At 37.1% G+C, this 26,775-nt stretch overlaps 1 protein-coding gene across 1 annotated transcript in view; it reads left to right on the forward strand.

Annotated features, from left to right (window-relative positions):
• Positions 1 to 26,490, forward strand: part of LOC127966062 (beta-adrenergic receptor kinase 2-like) — a 52,177-nt gene extending 25,687 nt beyond the window's left edge. The window contains exons 3-21 of the mRNA XM_052566886.1: positions 2,934 to 3,007; positions 3,266 to 3,367; positions 4,754 to 4,828; positions 4,929 to 4,990; positions 5,103 to 5,154; positions 5,254 to 5,345; positions 5,433 to 5,532; positions 5,632 to 5,710; positions 7,509 to 7,639; positions 9,896 to 9,990; positions 11,194 to 11,301; positions 13,950 to 14,016; positions 16,052 to 16,152; positions 16,818 to 16,884; positions 17,733 to 17,828; positions 17,974 to 18,136; positions 19,464 to 19,600; positions 21,395 to 21,508; positions 22,942 to 26,490. Of these exons, the coding sequence (XP_052422846.1) occupies positions 2,934 to 3,007; positions 3,266 to 3,367; positions 4,754 to 4,828; positions 4,929 to 4,990; positions 5,103 to 5,154; positions 5,254 to 5,345; positions 5,433 to 5,532; positions 5,632 to 5,710; positions 7,509 to 7,639; positions 9,896 to 9,990; positions 11,194 to 11,301; positions 13,950 to 14,016; positions 16,052 to 16,152; positions 16,818 to 16,884; positions 17,733 to 17,828; positions 17,974 to 18,136; positions 19,464 to 19,600; positions 21,395 to 21,508; positions 22,942 to 23,103 (1,877 nt within the window). The 3' untranslated portion in view covers positions 23,104 to 26,490. The remainder of the gene's footprint in view (positions 1 to 2,933; positions 3,008 to 3,265; positions 3,368 to 4,753; positions 4,829 to 4,928; positions 4,991 to 5,102; positions 5,155 to 5,253; positions 5,346 to 5,432; positions 5,533 to 5,631; positions 5,711 to 7,508; positions 7,640 to 9,895; positions 9,991 to 11,193; positions 11,302 to 13,949; positions 14,017 to 16,051; positions 16,153 to 16,817; positions 16,885 to 17,732; positions 17,829 to 17,973; positions 18,137 to 19,463; positions 19,601 to 21,394; positions 21,509 to 22,941) is intronic.
• Positions 26,491 to 26,775: the final 285 nt, after the last annotated feature.

Consider the following 26,775-nt stretch of genomic DNA (forward strand, 5'->3'; position numbering starts at 1 on the left):
TGTAAATATATTAAAACTTAATTTTTAAAATAAAAATGACATCAAAGCTTTTCTGAAGATTGTCAGTTCTTTTCAAAGATACATATAAAAGCTAGAGCCCGAACCGATATTTCATTTTGCCGATATTATCGGCCAATATGAGCCTCTCACCAATATATCTGTATAGGCGAATATGGCGATGAAATGCCTATATTTAAATTTTATAATATATATTATAACATTATAATGATGATTAAAATCTTGAAATGGTGTAATAACTTGGTTTGTCCAGCAGAGTGCCCTCTATTGTTTGCTACTTGTGTTCGTGAGATAATGTCATCAGTCAACACTTTCACTTCAGTGAGGAGGTCTCTTGTTCAGGCAGCTGCATTCAAGCGTTGTCTTATTCGACTGTAAGTGCCCTGCGAAGTGGACTCCACATGAAATTCCACCATGATTCCAGATCCAAGGGATCATATGCGTTGCATTCAAAGAGAATTAAAGTGCACGAGACGTGGATTTATAATGTATTTATTTACAGTGGTAGGGGAGAGCGGGGCACAGAGTAACACTTTTTGACTTTCTCAGTTTGTGCAAATCCACATGGGGTTCAGAATTTTTTTTCCACAGTAATTTTACACTTGACTTGTACAAACATGTCGCTTTGTTTCACAATTACGGTGTATACATTTTTTCTTTTACCCTCAAAAAATGAAAGTTAAATGTGACAACATGCCCCGTAGGTGGAGTGCATTGTAACATCTGAGAAGAATCTTATCTGATCGAATGAAAAAAATAAATATACAAGACGAACTAAAATATTCTGTTGATAAAATAATATATTTTTTTGGAGTTTGACAATGAACATATTTCAACCATGCTTTGGACGGGCCACATAAACGAGCTTGAAATAATATTTTCTTAACATTTAACATTGACCGTCAGTCTTTATTCACCTGTTTGTAGTTGTTTCTCATTAAATTAAAGTAAATATTGTAAATTACATCGCTAATGTCATATCATAGCACATTGTGACACAGTGTTACTAATAATAAATAACAGATCAGAGAAAATTATGGCAGATTTGTCTTCTTTTAAATTAATAATAAAAACCGAGATGAAAATTTTTCTAAAGCCAGAATTAAAATTTTACTATGGTAAAATAAATGTTAAAACTAACCCTTTACTTTGTGGCCCGTGCTCCCTTATATTGTGTCACACTCAACACTTATGTCTGTGTGTGAAGACAGTATTGCAAATCCGTGAATGAATTTTCCGAAGTGAAATAAACTTCAACAGAATAAAACTGAATGGAATTTAATTTAAGTTGAATTACATTACATATCTCCGTCACGTCATTATAAGTGTTTGATCACCACATTGAGTGATCATTGCAAAAAATGTGTTTATGTATATACTGTATCATACTATATATATAACCAGTCAAATGTTTGGACACATGAATGGGAAAGTGTCCCAACATTTGACTGGTATTGTACTGTAATATACACAAAGAAAATCGGCCGATATATCAATATCTGCCTTTTGTTACTTCCTTATATCGGTATCTGTCCCAAAAAACCCATGTCGGTCGGGCACTAAAAAAAACACCCTTTTGCAGTGCTTAGCTGCCCACAGATGTGCCTGCCTATAAATCGGCCTAATTTCCAGTGCAATCGGCCAATGCAGTTTAATTTTAAAAATGCCAAAATTCGTCCCGTTTAATCAATATAACTTTAATACTTTATTTAAAAAGAATAGGTGTAGAATTTGTTGTAACTGCCCTGCAGCACCATGTTTGTGGTGTTTATTTTTTTGCTTTTAATCTCCCAAAGATAATTCCGTTGTGATCCAATTAACGCCAGAATTACCCTCCTATTTTAACAGCAGTAATCAGCTCGCACTAATGCTGCAGGAATCAGAAGCAGCCCCACTCGCTGGAATAGTCACACCAAGCTACTAGAACAGCTTTTCTTCCTCCCTTCATCCTTTAATCAGCTCCATTTACATCACTTGTGGAGACCATATCTCTCCTTGACACCCTTGAATTGCATTTCATCCAGTAACTTTTGCTCTCTGTTTGTCCGTGCGTCCGCCCGATCAAGTGCCAAGATGTGCAGCTGAGGTCTGTCCCTTCTGCTCATGATGGTGGCCCATTATTGTTGCTATGGGAACAGTCTCAACTTTGCTGTCTGTGCTGATTTTCTCACTCTGCGCTTTGTCAAAAAGCAAACAAATTGAAGATGAGAAAGGAAGTGCTGTAGCTGGTGGGATCTAGAGTAATGAAAGATCAAGGTGGCTGTCTGATAGAGGATTTTCTGAAATAGGAGAGTGGTGTCTGTGCTGTGATTTAAGGATAATCTTCTCGACGGTAACTAATCCGTGGTCCACTGGTTAGGTTGTTATCTCTCACAGATGCAGGTTTGCGTCATATTTCATCCAAAAGAGGATAAAGTTAAATAGTTTTACATAAAACCCTTTTTATTATGTCATTATTTTCACAATAAGTCAACATGGAAAGTGTCTTCACAAAGATGAATGCATGTTTACATTTGAATTTTCATAAAATAAATATATTGCTTGTGGTCTTTCTTGTATTTACTTCACCACTTGATATTGATTTGATTATGAAAATGCTGCTTTTTTAGAACAGCTTCTCTCTGCAAAGCAAATCATATTATATTTATTCACGGTGGTACAGCTGCTGTCTGAGCAGTCTCTTTTTTTTTTTTTTTGCTCTGGTTATACTTTTGTTAACATTTGCATAAAGATAACTATGACAGGCATCAATATAGCTGCTGTTTTTTTTTATATATATATATATATATATATATATATATATATATATATATATATATATACAATACATTTTTCTTGTATTGTGCATGCTAAAAAGGTCAAGTCGTTCTGTTTCGTACCTTATCTAACTGTTCTTTCCTCCCTCTGTTGTCCAGGTTTCCTCTTGTTCAAGGATTTCTGTATGAACGAGATCGACGAGGCCCTTCCGCAGCTAAAGTTTTATGAGGAGGTAAAATTGGTTTAAATCTATATATTCCTTTCATTGCTAACACGACAGTCTTTGTGGCATTTGTGTGGGTTTTGTGCTGAATAGTTTTCAAGTTGTGTGTCTGACCTGACCTGTCCTCATTCTGGTAGTGAACTGAAATGAGATCGCTCAGTTGTGAAGTTTTGTTCCCTTTTTGTTGACCTGAACAACACCATGTGTCCTATTAAAGAGTGTGGGGTTCTGTCTGAGATGTTCATAATCTTGTTTTGTCCTCTTCAGATTAAAGAGTATGAGAAGTTGGATTCAGAAGAAGAGAGGCTAACTCGCAGTCGACAGATTTATGACGTGTACATTATGAAGGAGCTTCTGTCATGTTCACATGTAAGAAAACATTTGGCAGAATAAAATTATCACTAGCAGTCATTTCACATGCATACGGAAAAGAGCTGCATTATTAGGCAATACTAAAGATTGTCTTTGCTGATTTTGCATTCAACTACTATTAAAACGTGTCACTAACAGCATGCTATTTAGATCTTTTCTTGTTTTTCTATTTTGTGTATTAACCATTTAAATTGGATCAATACATGACCTTGCAAAAATAAATGACAAATATAATAATACAATCAGAATAAATAGTATTGTAATATCTTTATATAAGAAAAATAATATTTATGATATTAATTGTTGGTAAACAATTTTATTTATATATTATACATTTATATATATAGATTTTTATATTTGTATTTATTTACATTCTATATATATATATATATATATATATATATATATATATATATATACATACACACATACACACACACACGAAGGGGTGGGGGAAAATGTGATTCTTAGATGCATCACCAAGTGGATGTGGACGATTCTGAATCCATTCACAAATGTCAAAAATCGATTTTCTATTTCTTTATGTTAATTAATTAAGGTGATGTTTATGGAATGCAAAAGGCAGAACTCTAACTAGCGTATGGAAGAACTTTGGCTTCTAAGAAGTTTAAGGGGAAAGACCCTGAACAAGAGCCACACTATTCAAGTTGTAAAAGAAACCATATTACAGAATATCTGAATTAATTTCTACAAATTACTGAATTAGTTTATTTTCCCGTTGGTTCTTTGTAACCTAGTTGTTTGCTTGCCAAATCACTTGCATTAATTATATTAATAAAAGATCTTGGAAATAAATTCATTATGGATCTTTCCAGATACTTTAATAGTCAGACAGTGAGAAAGAAGAAAATATGTATTAAAACAAAAGATGCATCAATAATCGTTTTATTATCGCATCGCAGCCCTCTGAATCGTAATCGAATAGTGAGGTGCCTAGTGATATTTTTTTAATTCGTATTATTTTAAAATAATTTTTTTAATATATATTTTTTGTAATATAAAAATATAAGGGGAAGATATGGGGAACGGGGTTCTATAATGCTGGTAGCTGGAGGGACTATGTTTCTTATTGTCCATTGAAGATCCGGAGACTCCATTCGGATGTTTCTGTTGAGAAAACAAGAGTCCCATTAGCCTCTGTCAGTCTCTAGACATAGCTTTTCAGAAACAGGAAGCCTGAATGAACCAACACAATGGCCTTTAGGACACTCAAGGCCTGTGCGATTATGTCACAGTGTTTTATTTTGTGATAACCGGGAATGCTTAGGAGGCTAATGTCAAACTTGACGTTTATTCAGGGGGAACCGTTCTTGTTGTTTTAGTGTTTTGACCTGTCACTTAATCTACCTTCCGTTCTCACAGCCCTTCTCTAAGAATGCAGTAGACCATGTCCAGACTCACCTAGCAAAGAAACAAGTTCCTCCAAATCTCTTTCAGGTAAGTCCCCCAACACAAAATAAAATCGAACCAATTTTTTTAGGAAGTAAAGTGTTTTCTCAACAGAACCTGATGCATTTGTTTGCTTTGCTTTTTCCAGCCATACATAGTTGAGATCTGTGACAGTCTTCGAGGAAAGATCTTTGAGAAGTTCATTGAAAGGTGACACAGACGGCTACAACAAAAAAAAGAAAAAAAAAACACTTACCTTTTCCCTTTTTTTTGTTGCATGAGAATGATTTAACATCTGAAAACCTTTCGCTTCATTCTATAGTGACAAGTTCACACGTTTTTGCCAGTGGAAGAATGTAGAGCTCAACATCCATGTGGGTTTTTTCTTACATTTGGTGCTTTTTATTTCCCTTTAAGTTGTTGTTCTTTTATAAACTTGTTCTCTTTAATATTGCTCTTGATTTTGCCCATAGTTGACGATGAATGACTTCAGTGTGCATCGGATCATCGGCAGAGGGGGGTTCGGAGAGGTTTACGGATGCAGGAAAGCAGACACGGGGAAAATGTAAGTGCTGTTTTAAGGATCAAACCAAAAAGAAGCCAAATTTGGGTTTGCATAAAAGCATCTGCTCATTTACGGTGTGTGTCTCAGGTATGCCATGAAGTGTTTGGATAAAAAGCGAATCAAAATGAAGCAGGGAGAAACGCTGGCGCTCAATGAGAGAATCATGCTGTCGTTGGTTAGCACCGGGGTGAGTGACACATACAAACTCAGACCACACACTAACTTCCCTTTCACATTAGTTTGACCCTGTCTATCTCTCTCTCTCTCTCTTTCTCTCTCTCTGCAGGACTGTCCTTTCATAGTGTGTATGACGTATGCCTTCCACACTCCTGATAAGCTGTGTTTCATCCTGGACTTGATGAATGGTAAAGGCAGCCTTTATCTCTTTGGCCTGCTATAGGCTTGTTCACACAACGTGATTACACATTACAAAAATATAAGGCATTTTTGTTTAATGCCTAATGCTAAAACCTCAAATACATACTTTTTTGCCACCCAAAAGAACAAAAAGAAATTGGACTCTTGTCATATCATTCAAATACTATATTCATTTGTTTTCATATTTTAAAGTAGATTTTCGCTGTAATTTTAGTTATTGATTTCAGTTTTTTTTAAGTATAGTTGATTTAGTATACTTTTTAGTATGTAATCATCATTATTTATTAGTTTATTTAGCTTTAAATAAAAATGAGAAATATTGCCTTGGCAACTTACTGAAATAAAATAGGTTTTTAAACAAAATTATTCTATTTCAGTTAACATTTATTTCATTTAATGAAAATGTTTATGGTTTTAGTTAACAATATTAACCCTGGTTCACAGCTCATAGATTTCAGTGGTTTTGCTTTAAATGCATGAGCATATTTTTGTGCTGAAAGTTTGAACTGAATATGTGAAATACCATGAAGTGTATGAACTGAAGTCTGAACATCATGAGCATCCTCAAATCTTACAGATCGAAAGTCAACACCTCCCAGTGTGAGATTGAAGATGCCCATTTAGAGCTATAATTTTGGCCTTCCTATATAACTTAATGTCAGCTTTAATATGGGGCGGAGCTTCCTTTTCAGACACTCACACTTCCTATATCTGCGCTGCAATGTGGGCCACTTCTCTGAACATCCTTCTGGGCTTGAGAAACAAGTCGCATCACTTACACAGGTCTTCAGAAACAGAGGAACATGCTCTACAAAAGCATTTGGACACTGATGAGTCCATTAATAATAAGCCTTGCTACATATCATTATTATAAACATTTTCCAATAAATGTCCAGTGTTGAAGTGGCTGTTCATGTGACGTCTCTCCATTGAATTACTCTTCCAGGGTATACTAGAAAATCCTTAATTGACCTATTATTTGTAACATAATTAGAGAAGATACGTTAGAAAAATTAAATATAAATGTCATTGCTCAAAAAAAAAAAAAAGCTGGCAATTTCTTTAAATTCAAAATGTGAATGTAATCATCAGGGTGCTCTACATAAGCGCTGGGGATTTCAGGGATTTCTTCAGTAGCTTTCATTTCTTTATTGTATGAAATTTTATTTTTAATTATTATATATATTTTTTTACATGGTTTTTTTTCTGTATTTTACTTTTTTTTTTTTTTTTTTTTATTCCCCTACCCGTGAATGAAATAGTGGTAACACTTTACAATGTAATTTGTTAGCATTAGTTAATGTATTAGATAACATGACTGAACAATGAACAATATATTTATTGTACTATTTATTAATCTAATTATTAACAAATACAGTTGTTCATTGTTCGTTAGTTCATAGTTCTCAGTGTTTAGATTTTTTCCAGATTTTCAAGTAGTTGTATCTCGGCCAAATATTTTCTGAACCTAATAAACCATACAGCAATGGAAAGCTTATTTATTTAGCTTTCAGATGATGTATGAATCTCAAGTTTGAACAATTGATTCTTAAGACAGAAAGACAAAAAAGGAGGTTTTGTGTTCAAGGGTCACACATTTTTTAAAGTGTTGTTCATTCTTAGTTCATGTTAACTAATGATCCTTATTGTAAAGTGTTAACGAAATAGTAATGAAGTTACAAGGTTTTTAAATCACCGATTCATGAGATTTATTGTGATTATATTCTATTGACTGCTCGTTTACATTTATAACAGTATGTAATTGTTTGTAATTGTGTTTTGCAGGTGGAGACCTTCACTATCACCTGTCTCAGCATGGCGTCTTCAGCGAGAAAGATATGCGATTTTATGCAGCTGAGATCATACTGGGCCTCGAACACATGCACAATCGATTCGTTGTCTACAGAGACCTCAAGGTAAGGTCATCTCCATCCCAGTTGTTACTTTTTCACAGAGAAAGAATCGTTTGTACCGTTCTCTGTCACTGCAAAGCCTGTTGATCTGTGCTTGCGATTCCCTGTTGCAGCTGAAAAGGGAAAATGAAATGTTCCATTGAGTTTGTGTATTTTGTAACGTAAGCTTGTATCTGTTCTGCATTGTCGTCTGAGGTTATTTTTTATTAAGTTTGGCTGAGCCGTCTGTCTTGGCAGCCTGTTTATTGTCTTTAAACGGAAAAGTACGTCAGATGATGGAGCGAGTGTAGGTTAACCTACAGTCCCACACGTAGAGTGTAGCCCTCCATTCAGATGACCACAAATATCACGTACTTTATCAACCCTCCATGTGGAAGCAGCAGGAGTGCAGCTATGCGATCACTGTGAATTATGCAATTTTAAGTGAGATGTTTGGGCTTCACGCTGCCAGATTGCTGAGAATATGCAGGATCTTCCCTGGCAAGCTCTTGAAATGGGACACTGCACAAGCGAGTGGGGTGCATTCGGTGAGCGAACGATCCTGTTGTTTTTCCACAGTACCACTGCTGTGCGTGTAGAAGAAAAACTTGTCCATCTAAGCAACGTTGCTGAGAGCCATAATACATGGCAAGATTTTCAATGCATTATGTCTCTTAAAGGGATAGTTCATCCAGAAATGAAATTCGTCAGTTAACTTGGTCCTCATCTTGTTTGCTCCATTTTTTTTTTTTTTAACCTGAAACATTGAAAGAGAGAGTTTTTAATAGTCTTTACACTGGTGTTTTTAGGCACTGGTAGTTTAAAGCTCATAGAAAATCTCATTGCTCAAAATCTAATATTAGACATTGTTTAATTAACTTTTGTATTTGTAATTTAGTTCTATTTTCCTTATCTATGCTTGAATTGTTTCATATTTTATTGCTGGCAGTAGGGCTGGGCAATATATCTAAAGATATGATCATGCACATTTAGTCAGTAAATCTAGTTCCAGGATTAGCGGTAAATCGCCGTCACCTGCTTTCAAATGGAGCGGCACTTAACAGACAGAACCATAGTTAGCTGACAAGCTACGCAATATCCTGTTCATTATCGAAGCGATTCATCTGCGATAATGAACGCGATTTTGCATTGCTTGTAGGGCTGGCATTGTTAATGTGTTAACATATGTCATTAATTTTGCAATCCTTAATGCGTTAAAATAAACACAGATAAAAAATTACTGAAGCACTATTTCTATTCCAGCCCTTTAACCCAATTTTGCTTCTCTTCTTGCGATCAGATCATTTTAAGATGCTAAACTCCAGGAAAGTTTTCAGTCCAATGATCCAGGAAGCGAATGTGTTAAAACTATTAACGTATTTTTCGGACTGTAAGTCGCACCGGAGTATAAGTCACATCAGTCCAAAAATATGTCATGATGAGGAAAAAAAACATACAAGTCGCACTGGACTATAAGTCACATTTATTTAGAACCAAGAACCAAGAGAAAACATTTTTGTCTACAGCCACGCTCTGTGTTTTCAGTAATAGACTACAGGAGCACTGAGCAGCATAGAGCGCCCTCTCGCGGCTGGAGACAATATTGTTTTCTCTTGGTTCATTTCTCTTGGTTCATGTCAAATTAATTTTGATAAATAAGTCGGACCTGACTAGAAGTCGCAGCACCAGCCAAACTATGACTAAAAAAGTGTGACTTATAGTCCGGAAAACACGGTAGTCCAAACAGCACTAATATAAAGGAAACCAGGCTCATTACATCAGAGATTGCAGAGTGCTTTCATATTCTGTGATGGTTGCTGAAGAGCGCGAGCCCTCACATTGCGCTGTGTCAAGTACAGACTGAACGGATTGTCATCAGACCCCACTGCTGTTTGTGTGTATGTGTGTGTGTGTATATAATTTCTTTTAGAATATTTTTATTTATTTTATTTATTTTTGTATAGAGAGTCAGAATCCCTGAACATTGAGTATCAAAAATATTCTCATTGGCTATTATTGTGTGAGGCTGTGCGATTTAAATGCTTTCTGCTTTTATGTTCTGTGTAAAGTGTCAAATATTTTTTTTCCTGGTCAATTTTAGCTTTTTGCGTAAAGGTTTTACACTTGCTGTTTTTCTACATTAAATGTACTCCATTTAATCACTGTTTTTGTAGATGTTGCTCACAAAAGGACAGTCTGTTCTTTATCAGGCTCTTAAATGGATGTTTTTTGACTGTTAGATGATGTCTTAATCTCCACATCACTTTCTGTTCCTCACAGCCTGCAAATATCCTCTTAGACGAACATGGACATGTTCGCATTTCTGACCTGGGCCTGGCCTGCGATTTCTCCAAAAAGAAGCCTCACGCCAGCGTGTAAGTTCCTCTTCACAAGGCTTCAAAACCTTATCTTTTATTAGTGCAAAATAAAAGTGTCTCTTGTTTGGGGAAGGTGTGGTTGCCTCTGTTCTCTGACGATGTTTCTTTGAGCATACACAAGCTCTTTGTTGTTTCATACTCAAGCATATTGCACCAGGGGTTTTTTTTTTTTGCAGTCAGTTATGGAATCTTATACCACAGTCTAATCTGCTTTCTCTATGTGCATGTATACAAATGCTTTTACCAACAAATTTCATATAAGCAGTCACATTATACATGCAAACAGTGTTTGCGCTCAGATTTTCACATACATTGTTTTGGCTATGGTGTATTTTCAGTGTCCTTTCATCTGAATTGTTGTAATGAATCTCTCTAGTTTTCAATTATATATATATATTTTTTTAGAAACATTTCCCATTTGAAGGGGACAATTAAGTATTTTTTAATAACCTCAGTGTACACTACCATTCAGAAGTTAATTTGATCAAATATACAGTAAAACATTAATAATGCGAAATATTGTTTACAATTTAAATGAACTAGTATTTAATATGTATTAAAAAATACTTAATTCCTATGATGAAAAAACTGAATTGTAAGTGTCACATCCTTCAGAAATAATTCTAATATGCTGATTAGATGTAGCAGAAATGTTTTTCCTTTTTTTCACCAGAGTTCTTTGAATAGAACAAGGATTTTTTGAAAATAGGATTTTTGTAACATTTTAAATAGCTTTCCTATTTTATCAATTGTCCCTGCTGAAAAGGAAACATTTTCTTTCAAAAAAGTTATCTTGCTGTGCCCAGACTTTTGAATGGTGGTGTAATATGCAGACAAACCTGCACTAAAAGCAAGTTGTGGATATGACATCATAGCCCTGACAATTTTAACACATGATAGTTTAGATGTCAGCACCAATTCAGTGCTCATTTCACATTCAAAGGGCCTGGACAGTTGTATTTATGAAATGTTCTCTCTTAAATATAGGCCGTGCTATCTTAAAAGCACAGTAGCGAAAACATCCTGGTAAATGCAAAGGTCAGAGAGAGAATGGAAAACCTTTTGTGTGTAATGTAGCAGTTCTTTGACTGTTTGTGTTATGTATGAGAATGAGCTTTGTTGTGTTTACAGTCAGTGTGTGCTCTGCCTGGGGGGTATGTGTACACTTTGAATTTAATGTGCATTAATTGCTGTTTGCAGAGGTACCCATGGCTACATGGCACCTGAGGTTCTGCAGAAAGGAACAGCGTATGACAGCAGCGCCGACTGGTTCTCTCTGGGCTGCATGCTGTTCAAACTCTTGCGAGGGTAAGACCGCCCTCTGCAGCAGCATCCTCATGAATTCTTTATCTTTCTCTCTCTTTTAGTCTCTGTCTGTGTTTCTCACCTGTTTGATGTGGAGTGTAAAGTTTAAATGTCAGGGGTTTGGAAGTAGGAGGTCAGGAGCAGACATCATAGAGAAGAAAGACACAGAGAGTGGGGGCGGAGACCGCTGAAACAGTTGCTAGGTAGAGAGTGGGGAGGGGGTGTAATGGGGGAGGAGTCTGGGGCATGTATTTTCACTGAGTGTCATACGCACTTCAAAGCAGAATGGAAGCGGGTCAAAACAGGCCTGGAAACACACTCTATTTCTCTATTTTATCAAAAAACATGAATTCTATATGTATTCTATAGACTCGATGTACATATATTTATCATTTAAATATATATATATATATATGAATGATCTGATTTTATAAATAAATATATATAATTTATATGTAATTTTAGTGATAATTATAAATAAATATCACTTCTGTCTTTTCAATCATTATCATTTTAATCTATATCTACATTTGTATATGCAATGTATGGTGATTTATTTAAATTTATACCATGGTCTGTTTGAATACTGGATCTTGATTGGCTGGCAGGTGTGCATTAAAATCCTTTAACCTTTTGAGCAGTACGGTCCCACACATGGGATTCTTATTTCCGTGCCCCTGGGAGTATGGTCCAACATATGGGATTTAGAACATTCGGTGACGTCGCGTAACTGTCAAATACAAACTGCGTTTTCGCGCAGTGAGCCAGAGACAGACGTGCACTGCTCTTGTCATATTTTCACAACTATGCAGTGTTCTTAATCACATAATGCATATTTTAGGTTTCAGACATTTAAATAGCCGTAATACTAGTAAAACAATACATTTAGAGTTTGAAAAATACACGTATATGTCTATGGAAGCAACAATAACAATCCATTCAAATTTAATTTGCAGATGTGCTTTATTCATATCAGATAGAAATAGTGTAAGTAACTATAAAATTTACTCTATTCACCACCCAGTTCATCCGCCACTTATTACTTTGTGTTCCGGGAGAGATCGATGAATTCACGTGCTGTAAATCCGACTGACAGGACTTTCTGAACTGCAGCGCGAAAAAACATGGTGGTGCCCGTCTCACATTATAGATCACGATCAAGATCGTTTAGTTAGGTTTTTAAACGACAAAATGCACTAATTTACACACATTTATGAATCGGAATATCAGATTGTTCATGACATGGTATGCAAGTTTGTTAATATTTTAAATTAAAAAAGGAAAAACTAAAAAGTGATTCATCTGCCATTCAGTGTTATTGTAGACGCGGTGTGTCATGTGACAAGCCTGACGCATCGTCATGGAAACAGTAAGAGGAACATTCTAAAATAACGGTCATCTAAAAAAAAACTAACTCTGGGGGACAGCTGGAATATTTTAAACTCACCACTGAAAAGGTTAATGCACAGGTAGTTCCAAGTCAGTTTAATCACTGTTCTATATTAATGCCCTGCTTTAATTGATGCACACACACACACAGAAAATTGTCAGCGCTTCACCATGACTTTTATTTAACAAATAGCCTAGATACTACATAGCTACATTATATTCCTCAGCAACAAGGTGGTAAAATCACTGTGATTGTGTAACACACAACTGTCTCTCTCTCAAATGATCAATTGATAATTCATTCAAATAAATTCATTCAAATAAATGTGATCTTGTCGCACTGTTTCATCTCTGTTTCTGATTTGAAGCAGGCAGAATGCTAGTGCTAATGAGCTGTAACTGATAACAATGATCATAATTTTTACCCAGCCGCTGAAATGTTGCACTGCAAACATTAACAGCTTTAACTTGTCAGTGCTGGCAAATGATGAAGGTATAAGTGGGATAATGCACGGCTAGTATTTTTTTGCATCGGGTGGTACTTGGTCTCAACGTCGTATTAAAGTTTTCAGTTAGCTGCCAATGCACCATTTCAATGAATTTTTATTTTTATTTTTAGGTAACAATAAAACTGGTAGTTAGCCTTTCAATGGATGCTGTTCCATCTCAATTGTTGCTTTACACCAAAACAATAAGACCGTAAAATGTGACCATGTTGTAAATAAACAAGCTTCCCATTCATGTATGGTGTGTTAGAATGGGACAATATTTGGAAGGGATTTGAAAATATATGAATATATAGAAATACTATTTGAAAATCTGGAATCAGAGAGTGCAAAATATGGAGAAAATTGCCTTTAAAGTTTTCCAAATTAAGTCCTTAGCAATGCATATTACTAAGCAAAAAATAAGTTTTAATATATTTACTGTAGGAAATATATTTTAAAAATTAATGGAACATGATCTTTATTCAATATCCTAATGATTTTTTCCATAAAAGAAAAATCGACCATTTTGACCCATACAATATATTGTAGACTGTTGCTACAAATATACCTCAGTGACTGGTTTTGTGCTCCAGGGTCACATATGCTTGTGTCTCACAATCAGCGACTCAGATTGAAACTTTTTGGATCTCTCATGGAAACCCCCGTCCCGCGTCACCACGTCACTGCTAAATCACTGTGTGTCCTCTCTATGACGTTGCGAGGCTAAGCATTGTGTGTTCAGTTACTTGAACTCTGTTTCTTCTCTTCTTGCAGGCACAGTCCATTCAGGCAGCACAAGACCAAAGACAAACATGAGATTGACCGCATGACCCTAACCATGGTGAGAAACCAAAGCGCCGTCTTTCTCTGTTGGTTGTCTTCATGTACCTTCATACATAATTATGTGCATATGAGAGCTCTGATTTAAGTTTCTTGGTGTAGCCTGAAAAATCCCTTCAAAAACTACCTAGAGGATCTTAGCAACCACTCAGTTCTTAGTTATAGCTTTAAAGACTTCAATTGAATCTTATCTACAAATGCTGTAGCCTACCAGTTCAATATGGAAAGAGCTCACTTATGCTGATTAACAGATAGTGCTGTGAAACAGGAGATGGATAAATGAGCCACAGCTTTCCATGGAAGTGAAGAGGGAACATTTCATCACAGCAGCACCTGTGCATTTACACCCACTGTTTAGCAAGGGAATGCTAATGGAGAGAAATTTGCATCCACACTTTGCATTTACTGTCCTCCTCTCAAACATCACAGTAATTTAGTCCTCATCGAGCTGCCATGCTCTTGACTGTTGTACAGTCACTAGAAAGGAAGTCACTTGTTTTTAATGCGGATTTTGTGGTTTCCCTTCAAAATTAAGACACAGCTGAGCTGCTACTTGGGTGTCAATGATCTCAAGGCGAAATTGTGCTACTTTGAGACATCTTGTTTTGATTCAAAGGAAAAGCGGCCCCAGTCCAAAAATACATTGTGCAGTTTAGCGGATGAAGTCAATGCAAATGTCTGTTATGAATGCATTTTTTATTCTCAGCAGAGACGTTAAACAGTTTTCCTCTGACAGGCAAGATGATCGTGTTTTGTTTACAAACTGGAACACAAAGATCATAGGCCAAGTCTGACAGTGTTCAGAGGACTTTTTTCATAATTTACAAAAGTAAATCTTTTTTTTATTTTTTATCCTGGTGAAATAAAAGCTGTTCAGTGGATGCAAAGCAATTTTGACACAATCATTTAGCTATTAAGGTTTGTTTTTGGATGCCGATCAGACTGAACTAAGATAGGACTGTAAAACTCAATCATGACTCCACAGAGGTTCATTGGTTTAGAGTTTAGAGTTAAGGTTTTTTTAAAAGTTCACCAAGGCTGCATTTATTTCATCAGAAATGCAGTAAAAATAATATTGTGAATATTATTATGAAAGATTTAAAATAACTATTGTCTGTTTGAATTTATTTTAAAATGTTATTTTATTCCTGTGATGCAAAGCTGCATTTTCAGCACAATTACTTCAGCCTTCAGTGTCACATGATCCTTGAGGAGTCACTCTTATATGTTATGGTGCTTAATTTAATTGAATATCATCAATGATTTTCAGGGTTTTCTGATGAATGAAGAGTTCAAAAGAACAGCATTTTTTTTAAACTAATGTTTTATAATAGTTTACATGCATTTACTGTTGCTTTTGATCAGTTTAAGGTGTCCTTTTTGTATATACATATAAAAAAAAAATCTTACTAACCTCAAATTTGGAACAGTATACTGTATACAGTGGCACGTTTGAAACAGGTGGGAAAAAACCCATAGACTTTGCATTGAATGAGGAAGTACAGACCAAAATATAGTTGAGACTTGAAGCTGGACTCTTGACTCAAACAGACTCGCAAGAACAGCAACACGCTACCACTAAAACCTTAGCCTCTATAACGCAATGCCCTGTTATTAGTTCAGTGTTATGATGAATGTACCTGACAGCCTGAACTGAGTGAAGTTTATTGTCTGCATTAACTTTGACTCTGGTGAACGTTGACCTTGATTTGAATGTGCGGTTGGCACTGCCTATTACATAAGAGAATTGTTTTGGTTGTCCTCACATTCATTTGTATGATTGTGAGGATTTTTAAACACCGCTAAGCACTCTGCACTGTTAATGCTCTGTTGATCTAGACGGCTACTGGAACGTTTGCTGTTCCTGCATATTTGCATTTTCCTAATGAATGTTCAGTTTGACTGATGAGGAAAGCTAATTAAACAAAAGCAAACATCACGTGAAAGTCAAACACCAGCTGACATGGAATAAAGTCATGTTTAACGGGATGTTAGTCAAGTTCATGAGCCGCTTCCTGTTCCTTTTCTCTCATCAGAATGTGGAGTTGCCTGACTCCTTCACACCTGAGCTCAAGTCCCTCTTGGAAGGACTCTTGCAGCGAGACGTCGCCAAAAGATTGGGGTGTCTAGGACAGGGGTAAGTCGAAATCCCTTCCATCAAGATTAGACAGCTGTAATACTTATCAGATGTGTATTTGATTTGTAGTGAGCTATCCAAATGAGAAAACATTTTTTTGATGCTGCTTGTCCAAATGAAGGGACGGTCTCAAATCTTTTAAACTTATAAAAGACAGAAGGGCATGCTGGGAATTATTTGCAGCTCGTTCTGAATTGCTGACACCTGCTGGTCAAAAGTGGTTATGGTTGATATACATCCTATTTTTCCTGCATATACACAGTATACTCATGCAAAGCAATTTATAGCTATACTTATGTAGCTGATCTCAATTTTATTTTATTTTTTGTTGCAAATTAAATACATTATCTGCCAGCTCTTTACATACAGTTTGATATACAATATAAATGTCAAACTTTATCTTCTTACACACAATATACTCATGTAATGTAATATGTACTGTCTAGCGAATTTCAAATGTGCAATTGTTTATATCATTGCAGCAGGCAAATTATATAACTGTCCAACTCTAATCTGCTAAATGCAACTATAAGACATGCAAATGTTTCGATTTTAGAAATATAAACATTATCGTTTTCTGTAAAGCTGCGGTTAAACAATGTGTTGTGTGAAAAGTTCTTTACAGATGTATTTGATTTGAATGTGATCTCTTTTATGCTCTGTAGGGCATCAGAGGTTAAGGAGCACGTGTTCTTCAAGGGAATCGATTGGCAGCAGGTCTATCTTCAGAAGGTGAGACCTTCGACTTTGTTTTCGGCATCAGTCCTGCTGGAGTACTCCTTTCAGACACTCTGACAGAATAAGAGGTTTTGTGTAATTGCAATGAAGTGATCTGATTTCGAGTCCAGATGATGGACTAGTCATTCAGCAATCGATTAGCAAGCCTCAGATCTTTTCTTTTTAGTGCTGCTGCTTTAATAGGAATGAATTAGATGAACATCATCACGGAGAGTGTGTTAGAGAGCTGACAGTGGCTGTTGGCATACTAAAATCCTCTCTAGGAAGTGTGACTCTTAATTTCATCCCTTTACAGCACCAGTGGAACTGGCATCAAAGCACCGCGCCAAGCCTTCAATGATACATTTTCATAAGACCATTACTGCCAGACCTCAAATCACTTTCTATGAGCAGTGTTCCCGTTAGTGTGCAATCTGTGGATCTCTGTGTGATGAGGATTATAATAGTTTTCTGAAATAAGTGCAACAGTCAGGTTCTACAAGTAAAAGCTCCATTCATTTTATGCAACTGATTTTAAATGATAACTTATAAACCTTACCGTAAGTTTACAGATTGTAATTCAGTGGTGTATGCATCCATTCACATTAATATTACCCATGTTGCTGTACTGAAAATTTCACCAATCAGAGAGGAACAGATCGTTCCAAAAGATCTTCCCAGGAATCCTCATGTAATCGTAATTGAGTCAGACTCATTATGCTGTTATACAATGTATATAATCAACATTTTTAAATGATTCGTTTCTAATCCTCCATCATTTAGCAAGATGAACTAGTTGATTTTGAAAATGTTGTTTTGAGTTTGTGTGATATTAATTCTCTGCATCTTTTGTTTGGTTGCAGTACCCTCCACCCCTCATTCCCCCCAGAGGAGAAGTCAACGCTGCAGACGCCTTTGACATCGGCTCCTTCGATGAGGAGGACACCAAGGGAATTAAGGTAAAAACCAGTAACTGTGGGACTGAACTTTTTACTGTGAGCATGAATGCTAGCATGAACTCTGGTCTACTTTATCTCTACACTTAGACCAGATGAGACTGTCTGAATTGAAAGTAGTCGTAATTTCTGTCCCTCTCCGTTTCAGCTTCTTGACAGTGATCAGGAGCTCTATAAGAACTTTCCTCTGGTGATCTCGGAGCGCTGGCAGCAGGAGGTGGCCGAGACGGTGTATGAAGCCGTCAATAGCGACACGGATAAGAACGAGGCACGCAAGCGGGCCAAAAACAAGCAGCAGGGCCAAGAAGAGGGTGAGACACAGCACATAAATTGTATTATATTAATTGTTTTCTGCACATTTCCCCCAAATTCACATTAATGTATGATGGCTTATTATTCTAATATTATTTTATATTTTATGCATTTATGTACTATTTATGTTTCGATATACTCTTTTAAAGAGCTGGTATTTATTGGATAAAACATAGTAAGATCAGTAATATTTAGTAATATCATTACAATTTAAAAAACGTTTTTACTTTATTTTAAAATATAATTTATACCTGTAATTGCAAGCTGAATATAGAGCTAAAAGAATGTATTTAAAAGGAAATATTATTTAAAAACATTTTAAATAATTTCAAATTTTAAAATTAAATTAAAAAACATTTACAATTTTAAAAACACCCCATACTTTGAATAAGTGTAACTGTAATATTTGTATTATTATTTTAATATTGTATATTTTATAGTTTTTTTTTTATTTGGTTTTGAAATATAGCCCTGATATTGCTTTGTGAAACTTGTCCAATAATAAGCTAACATATGTAAATCAGAGCATCCTGTGCAATGAATAGATATTTAGAAGATTGTATTTCTCAGTGAAATCTTTTCATATACACAACATTTGTGACTAGTGAGAGGTGTCATGGCAATATACAAAGAACAGCTGGTTACCAAATGCTGTTTGTAAACATCCTGTTTGCTCTTATTCAGCAGACTCTCATTTTCTGACTATATTTTGGACTTCCAGAAGGTCAGGAAACCTAATGAACGGCCGCTCTAGGCGTCTTGTCGTCTGCAGCACATGGTCGTTTACCCATGTTTTAAGCCGGTCCAAAAGATAATGCTTTCTAGTAGAAACTCCAGTTTGTGTTAAATCAAAGACGTCTATACAATTGACAAGCAGTAATTTCACACAGTGGTGCCGTGAGAAGAAAATGGCCTCTGCTACGGTAGTGCTACATTCTCCAGCATGAATTAAAGGCCCGGACTGACGTCAGCTAATCGACTTCGACAGGTCCAGCGTCAGTTCTGTCAGTGAACCCTATGTACTTGTCATGCAGTGCTGGTGCCACATGCTTCCCTCAAGGGAAAGACACAGAACCCATCACATGACAGACGTGCGATGGTCAGAAATAGATCTGATACAACCCATGTAATTTAGGAATTCAAGTGGGTTAAATCTGAGAGAGAATCATTTATTCACTGTCATCTCTTTCCAAATGTGACTTTCTTTACACAAAATGTAATAAATATGAATAAGTGTCCCAAAGATAATGAATTTGAAGTTAATGCAATTATTCCAAAATGGCATGGAGTGTTATGTGACTGTGTGTGTCTGTGGTGTTTGTGCAGACTATGCCCTGGGGAAGGACTGTATCATGCACGGCTACATGCTAAAGCTAGGAAACCCCTTCCTGACACAGTGGCAACGGCGGTATTTCTACCTATTCCCCAACCGTGTCGAGTGGAGAGGTGAAGGAGAGTCTCGGGTGAGTGTTTTCGTGTGTTTTGTTTGCTCTTAGCACCCGTATAAAGGGTTAAAAGTTTTTTTTTTTGAGAATGAACATGCCTGTGTGTCCCTACGCTGTAGGAACACTGGACTAAAACATTAAAAAAATGTAAATTCAAGGTGAGTCTGGTGCATTTTAGCTGATTCCCCCTCTCCTTTAAATTGCATTGTTCATTGCAAAGCAGAAAATATCAAGATTTTGATAAAAACGAGAAGGCGAGGAGGAATCACATCACTTTATGTAAACCCTAGATCTTCTTCAGCCCTGCTCCAAAATTCCCATAGTGACGCAGGTTCACCTGCAGCCTAAACCATTGAGACACCCACCTATCCTTTTGATATCCTCTGCTTCTTTCCACTGCTAAACCAAACCTCCGTTTTCTTCCCATCCGGAGGAAGCGTTTGTGCTCAGATCTGTGTAATGCAGAAGTAGGTCACTGCAGGTTCCCTGGGGCAGGAGAGTTTCTGCCCTGATCTGTAACTAAGATAAAGAACTACCGATTTTGCCAGTTTCCTGCAGTTATAACTCCCAGAGTCCCTGGATCTTCGATCTGAAGGATAAATGCACTTCCTCTGGAACATGTTAGAGAGGAGATGCATGGAAATGGATTGAAAGGAAGGCCGGCCGCAAGTCAGATTTGCCAACAGTGATGCTCTTATTTGACTACATTGTGCTTGTTCTGTAGTTGGTCAGTTCATTCATTCATTATTATTAATTCTTCTATAAGTTCTATAATACAGTGTTTTTGAACTTATGTCAGACAGCATTCATTCATTTTTAATAAATTTTATGTATGGTCAGTTTTCAGTTTGCACCCATCCTATTTGTTTTTTAAATAAAACTTGTTAATAATATATATATATATTTAATATTTATTTAACTGGATTATACAGGAGTAGCGATTGTGACATGGTGATTTTAATATTTAAAATAGACATTGTTGTATGATTACATTAATACAAAATTTAGCCCAACCGAAGTATTTGTAATATGTAATAATATAACACTAATAATCATTCCTTATGTTATGTTCTAATACAGTTTATTTAAAATAATTCTCTATTCTAGCAGCTGGTAAAAATGAACAATTGTTTTTATTTATTAATTCGTTTATTTTTATGTAAACATTTTAATTGACTGTACGATCAATGCCATTTTATACATACTGTGTGTGTGTGTGTGTGTATGTATGTTTATGTATATAAATATATTAATTTGTTTGTTTGTCATTTCATAAAATGGATCTGTGCATCCCTAGCTTTGTTGTTATACAGTGTTATTTGAAAATCGTTTCCTGTTCTCACAGCCGAACAGTGAACAAAAATGCTTCTTAGGAAAAAACACTGGATGTCTAAGTGTTCACACTGAAGGGCACTTTAAACCAATGTCTTTAGAAACCAGACTGAATGTGGTACGTGTCATTTAGAGGAAAAATATTTGTACAGAAGTGAAATGACTTCCAGTATCCTCCAGTCTGATGGGAATCGGGTATCCGCGATCAGACGGTTACATGAGATGCTGTGTCTGCGGCCCGCTGTACCACCACTGACTCATTGAGTACAAAAACAGCTTGTCATCCGTGTCTTAGCTCCCTCATAGCCCCAGACAACCTCTAGAATTTCTACCACAGTGTAAGTGACGCTGATAGGTGTGTATACCTCAAGCATAGGGTAAAATCCCACCCATACAGAGCTAGCAGGTAGCATGGGGTGTTCCTCTAATCTGTGAAAAGACTCTTACAGGAACGCACTAATTAGTATTTCCTCCCTCCAGCAAAACCTGCTGACCATGGAGCAGATCGTGACTGTGGAGGAGACGCAGATCAAGGACAAAAAGTGCATCCTGCTGAGGATCAAAGGAGGGAAACAGTTTGTCCTGCAGTGCGAGGTAGGGCACCTTCATGCTGTTTTCAGTCTCGTCGAGGGATTCTCTCTTCCCCTTTTGGTCTTGCTTTAGCTTGCTTCGCTTTTATTGTTCCCTATGCCTCTTTTTCTCTTGTGACTGTTTTATTATAAATGATTGCATGAGTTAATGTAAATATAAATCAAAAATTATTTTTTAACAAAATTCACACATTTGCGATTTAAAAAATATCAAAATATGAGATTCAATATTGTAATTAATAATAATGCACAATTAATAATGAATATTACATAGTGAATGTTACTGTTATTTTATGGCTGTGCTTTTCTTAGAAAAGAAAACTTTGGTTTCAGTCAAAAAATAAGGCAGAAAATGTAAAGCATTGCCTCTGCAGTCTTCTACACGATAATATTATATTTGTTGAGATTTGTATACCGTAATTAATAATATACAATAATAAATGGTACCTAGTGTTTGTTATTGTTATTTTACGGCCTTTTTTTTTCTCAAAAAAGAAAGGAAAACTTTGGTTTCAATCCCAAATATAAAACACAGAAGAGCAGAACACAGAACACCTTGTCTCTATCTATTTTATAATTATAATGTTCAATTATTTAATTTACTGGATTTTGCAAAAGCAAGCCATGACAACGTGGTTATTTATTTTTCATTTATTTCTGTTTTTCTGTTTTTAATAAATAACCACAGTACCACAGTATATACTTTTGTCCATGTTGCCTAAACTTCCCATGTGTTCCCTTATGTTTGCTCTTGTTACTTCCTACTTTTTCAGAAAAAGAAATCCACAGCCCTTAAGGACTTCTGAGGAATTGTATTAAATTCAAATATATAATTGACTAGATAATCCAAAAAAGATTGATTTGTGTAGAAAAATGCAGGGCCTCTGTGGGTTCTGTGTGTGCTGCTCTGAACTTCTTTTCTTGGAAACTTCCTTTATCTTTTTGAGTCTGTTCTGTGGGAAATATTTTTTCCCATCTGCGCAGGAGCGGCATCATAAGTGCATGTTCGTGCATTTGCAGACCTTAGCGAACATTAATCTGAAATTAAACCTCATAATGTGCTGATTTGAAATGTTTTTATGGGCAGCTCATGCCATACAAATATCTCTCCCATCGAGGCTTAAGCTCGATTGATTCCAATCCAGTTTGACTTGTGCATGCTTATGATACTCCTGGGACAAAAGCGTACCAAAATATTGGTGCAAAATGCATTGAATAAAATCTAGTTTCATTTAACTCTGTGAAGTGGCTTTCAGAATGCAGTCTGTTATTGCCTTATCCACAAAAGAAAGACATTTTCTGCTGTATTTTATCTTTTGCACCCAAAAGTGCTGACTTTAGGTACTGTAGCTCACTAGCATTTAAAAGTTATTGATATTTAAAAAAAATCATAAAGCAGCTGAGACTGAATTGCTAATGTTATTTTGCTTTTCACAGAGCGACCCAGAGTTCATACAGTGGAAGAAGGAGCTTACCGAAGCATTCACAGAGGCCCAGAAGCTGCTGCGTCGTGCCCCCAAAGTCATTGGCAAGGGGCGAACCAATGTTGTGGAACTGTCCAAGCCCCCGCTCGCGCACCGCAACAGCAACGGCCTGTGAGCCGCCCACCTCCCGCCGCCCTTGTCCAACACTCCTCTCCATCCTCTTCAATGACACACACATGCACATGCTCTCACACACTCTCTCTCTCCCAGCAAAACGCTTCCCAACCGGCACAGCAAGCTGCCACATGGTCCGTCTCAGAAGGTTCTGCTGGACTGTGCCCTGCTGTTCCTCAACTGTTCGTCAATCAAATGCGCACACACACACACAGTTCATTGCAACATGACACACTGGGGTGGGCGTCACTCCAGGATTATGTTAAAGAACAATCGGTGATGTCAGTACTGAATCTGGGACCTCGTTTTGACCAGTGGTGCAGGCTGGTATACTGCGCCCCTTTTGTGAGCATGTCGTTCCTTCTGTGATCCCCACGTTCTCCTTGCACACAGCGGCATGCCCGTATATTAGCAAAGAAAGAGGCCTCTGCTGTAATAATGTCCACTTGGAGCTTCTCTTTCAAGCGGCAGTGTACTAGAGCCAGACAGTATCAGTACCTCTGTTAGAGGGAAACTAGAGCCATGCGGCCTGAAAGATCTAATCAGATGGAAACAATCTCAAAAAACGATGGCTTAAATGATATCACTCCTGTCGTCTTTCATGTCCTTTGTGGGAACGCCAAGGCCACCTCACTGACTGTGCCATTCTTGAAGCATATGCTTTGCACCACTTTCTGTCAACATCGTGGGCGCATGGCATGCATGCAGTTTTTTGCTAAACAGACTCTGTTTTGGGGACTGTCGTGGCACACGATCTTCGTCCCGTACTTGTAAAGTACAGGACTCTTCGACACTTCCTGAATAATTGCCGACAGATTTAATGAGCTGCAACGGCGCGTGTTGTGTGCATCCAAGTTGAGCTCTCAGAGTACTGCGTACAGTGTAAAAATTAGGGAGCGTTTTTTCTTTGTCTTCTTATTTTTTTGGTGCTCAGTCCTTGTAAACTCCAAACTTGGTTGGGTTGCTCATGTGCATTAAGTGCGTGTACTTGTGCATGTACACAATGCAAAAAGTAGGTGTTGTCGCTTTAAAGGAAATTCCCCAATATTTTCACCAGGAAGAATTGTTTTCTTTCACCTTGAATGTATTTTTGTTTCTCTTTTTTTTTTGTTCGTGGGTGGAGTGATTTACGCTGCTTGACACAGTTGGTAGTAATGTGGCGGGACATTTGCTAAAACATGAACTCAACCCCTTCCCCCTAAACCCACAGAAGTGCAAAAAGTGCCAATGAAATAAACATTCGACTTGAGACACCTGAGAATTCCTCGAGTCCAGGCCGCGTCACCTCCATCTCCCTGTGAACGGACCCCGAGAACAGTGTTGGAAACTGAACGCACAGAATTAAAAACTGAACTGCAGACCTCCAGTCATGTACAAGGACGCCAATGGATGGTTGATGATGCATGATGTTTTGGTTAGAGGGACCACTTGGAGAAAAAAAACAGCAGCAGCAGCATCCCTGGAGTCTTTTATCCGACTGTATATATAAATCCTTTCTCTGTGCATCTACAGTATAATCTTCTTGACAATGTTTGCATATATGGCGAATCTGTCTCTGCCTGTCTGTGTTTGTCCCTATGTCTCAGCTTGGGGGCGGGTGGGGTGGATAGGGTTCACATCTGGCAATCAATTGGCAGGTGTGTGCAAACCTCAGGCTGAGAACTGTGCGTACGCTCCTCTTTTAGGACCTTCAGTGTGAGAGCGGAGAGTCAGATGGCTTCTCATAATGAGGTGCGAGGAGGTCTTCTGTCTGTCTCTCGTGTGTTTCGTCATTATCCATTCATGGCAGGCAGACCGTTATTCAGTACGATAATAGTAGGACCCTCGCACTCGCAGGTGTTTGGAAAGGTGGGCTCCCTGGATCGCGGGAGGAGAGACAACTTAATGTTTGTTGTAAGGCTTGATTTAAATATAGTTTAAATTTTTATATTGTTTTGAATGTGACGCAAATGCAGATTTCTATAGATTACATATTTTTTGGAGTATGTTATGTGCATTTATTTTGGTCTTTTTTTTTTGGAATGGAAAAACAAGCAAAGCTTAACAGACATGAGGTGATTTAAAAGAAGTGTTTTCATGTATATTCAGGTTTATTTTTTTCATGCAGTAATTTTCTTTTTCTATGACTCCCTTCAGTGCATTTCGAGTGATTTGCATGCGGCACTCTGCAGAAATTGCAGGGTTTTGGGAGTCGGATCAGTTTTTGTAGCCTGTGTCGGGGAGGTGCCATCCTGCGGATGTTTTAATGCCCTTCAAGGGGCTTTATTTTGAAACCAAAATGGCTTGTTTTGAAATCTATATCACTGCACTTTTTCCACAATGCTTCATGAGCTGACGAAAAAAATGTGCCAAACGACTGTAGGAGAATGTCCTTGAACCAATGAAAAGCTTGCGTGATGCTCGCTGGCTGTTTCCAAAACTAAAATTGGTACGTTTTAACGGGCGAGCGGCGGCGTGTTTGAGAGGGTACAAAAATGTGACCAAATTCAGGTGACATGGAACAAGTAAGCCACGAGGCAAACGATCCGACGTCATTGACGATACGCCTCAGAGCTAGTGACCGGCGACGGCCGGTACTGTGTTTTGAAACTGCTTACCCATTTCTCAAAAATAGGGTGGCACCTCCGCCAGTCCTAAATATCCATGTTTTATTCAGGGGTTTTATATTTTATTTTTAACGGTAGCTTTTCAGTCACTTCGTCAGTGTTTGCTTCATTCAGTTGCTTGTGTGTCTGTTCCGTAGCGGTGAATTTTGTGTATGGGTGAACACAGGTTTCGAAAACGCAAGAGGGCGATTGATGGGAAGGAAAAAAAGAAAAACAAACAAACAAAAATCTAAGTATATATGTGTATATGAAATGAAAACAAATGAGCTTAGGTTTATCTAAGACTTTACGACGTAGACACAAAAAAATCGACTCGGGAAGGGATCGGGTTCGATGTTAGTTCAACTATTTGTGGTGAGAATCAGCTCAGATCTTGCACATAAAAGTTTAGATATTGTACCTACGAGTTACAGATTATTATTTTTGTTTGTTTAATACAGGTCTCTTGCGCTCTTTCATATTTATTGTCTGGTCGGGGAGCTAGTCCCTCTGTGCGTTGGTTTATCTTGGGCACGGAGCTGTCGAGTATCTGGGTTTACAGTCAACCAAAACTCTCTATTTTTCATGTGCCACAAACAAACGCAAATACTACTGTCTGGGGTTATTACCGTTACGCTTATGATGATGATGATGATGATTATAGTTATTGATAATATTATTCAATGAATGATAATTGTTATTAAAATAATTTTCTTTTGTTTTCGTTTTTCAGAACAGCTAGGAACATGTGTGTTGGACTGCTTATAAAAACAGTTCAGAAATAAAAGCCCCTTTTTCGTGTTGCCATGTCTGTCGTCTCCATGCTTTCAAGCCACTTCATTTTGTGAATTATCCTGTTTGTATCAGACCAAGGACACACTTCATTGTGAGATTTATAAACCTAAATCTCCATTAGCCAACTTTCAGGGCATGTTAAAGCCATTTGGAGGGACTCCTCCTCACTGGAGCTCAGTGTGATTGAGCAGTGCATTAGTGTTCTGGAGTAAACAGTCCTGGACATCCTTCTCTATCCTGCAGCTTTAATCAAAGCTCTAATAATTTAAAGGCTTATTGAGGTTTATTATCCT

This window comes from Carassius gibelio, chromosome B10, assembly GCF_023724105.1.
Source record: "Carassius gibelio isolate Cgi1373 ecotype wild population from Czech Republic chromosome B10, carGib1.2-hapl.c, whole genome shotgun sequence".
NCBI lineage: Eukaryota > Metazoa > Chordata > Actinopteri > Cypriniformes > Cyprinidae > Carassius > Carassius gibelio.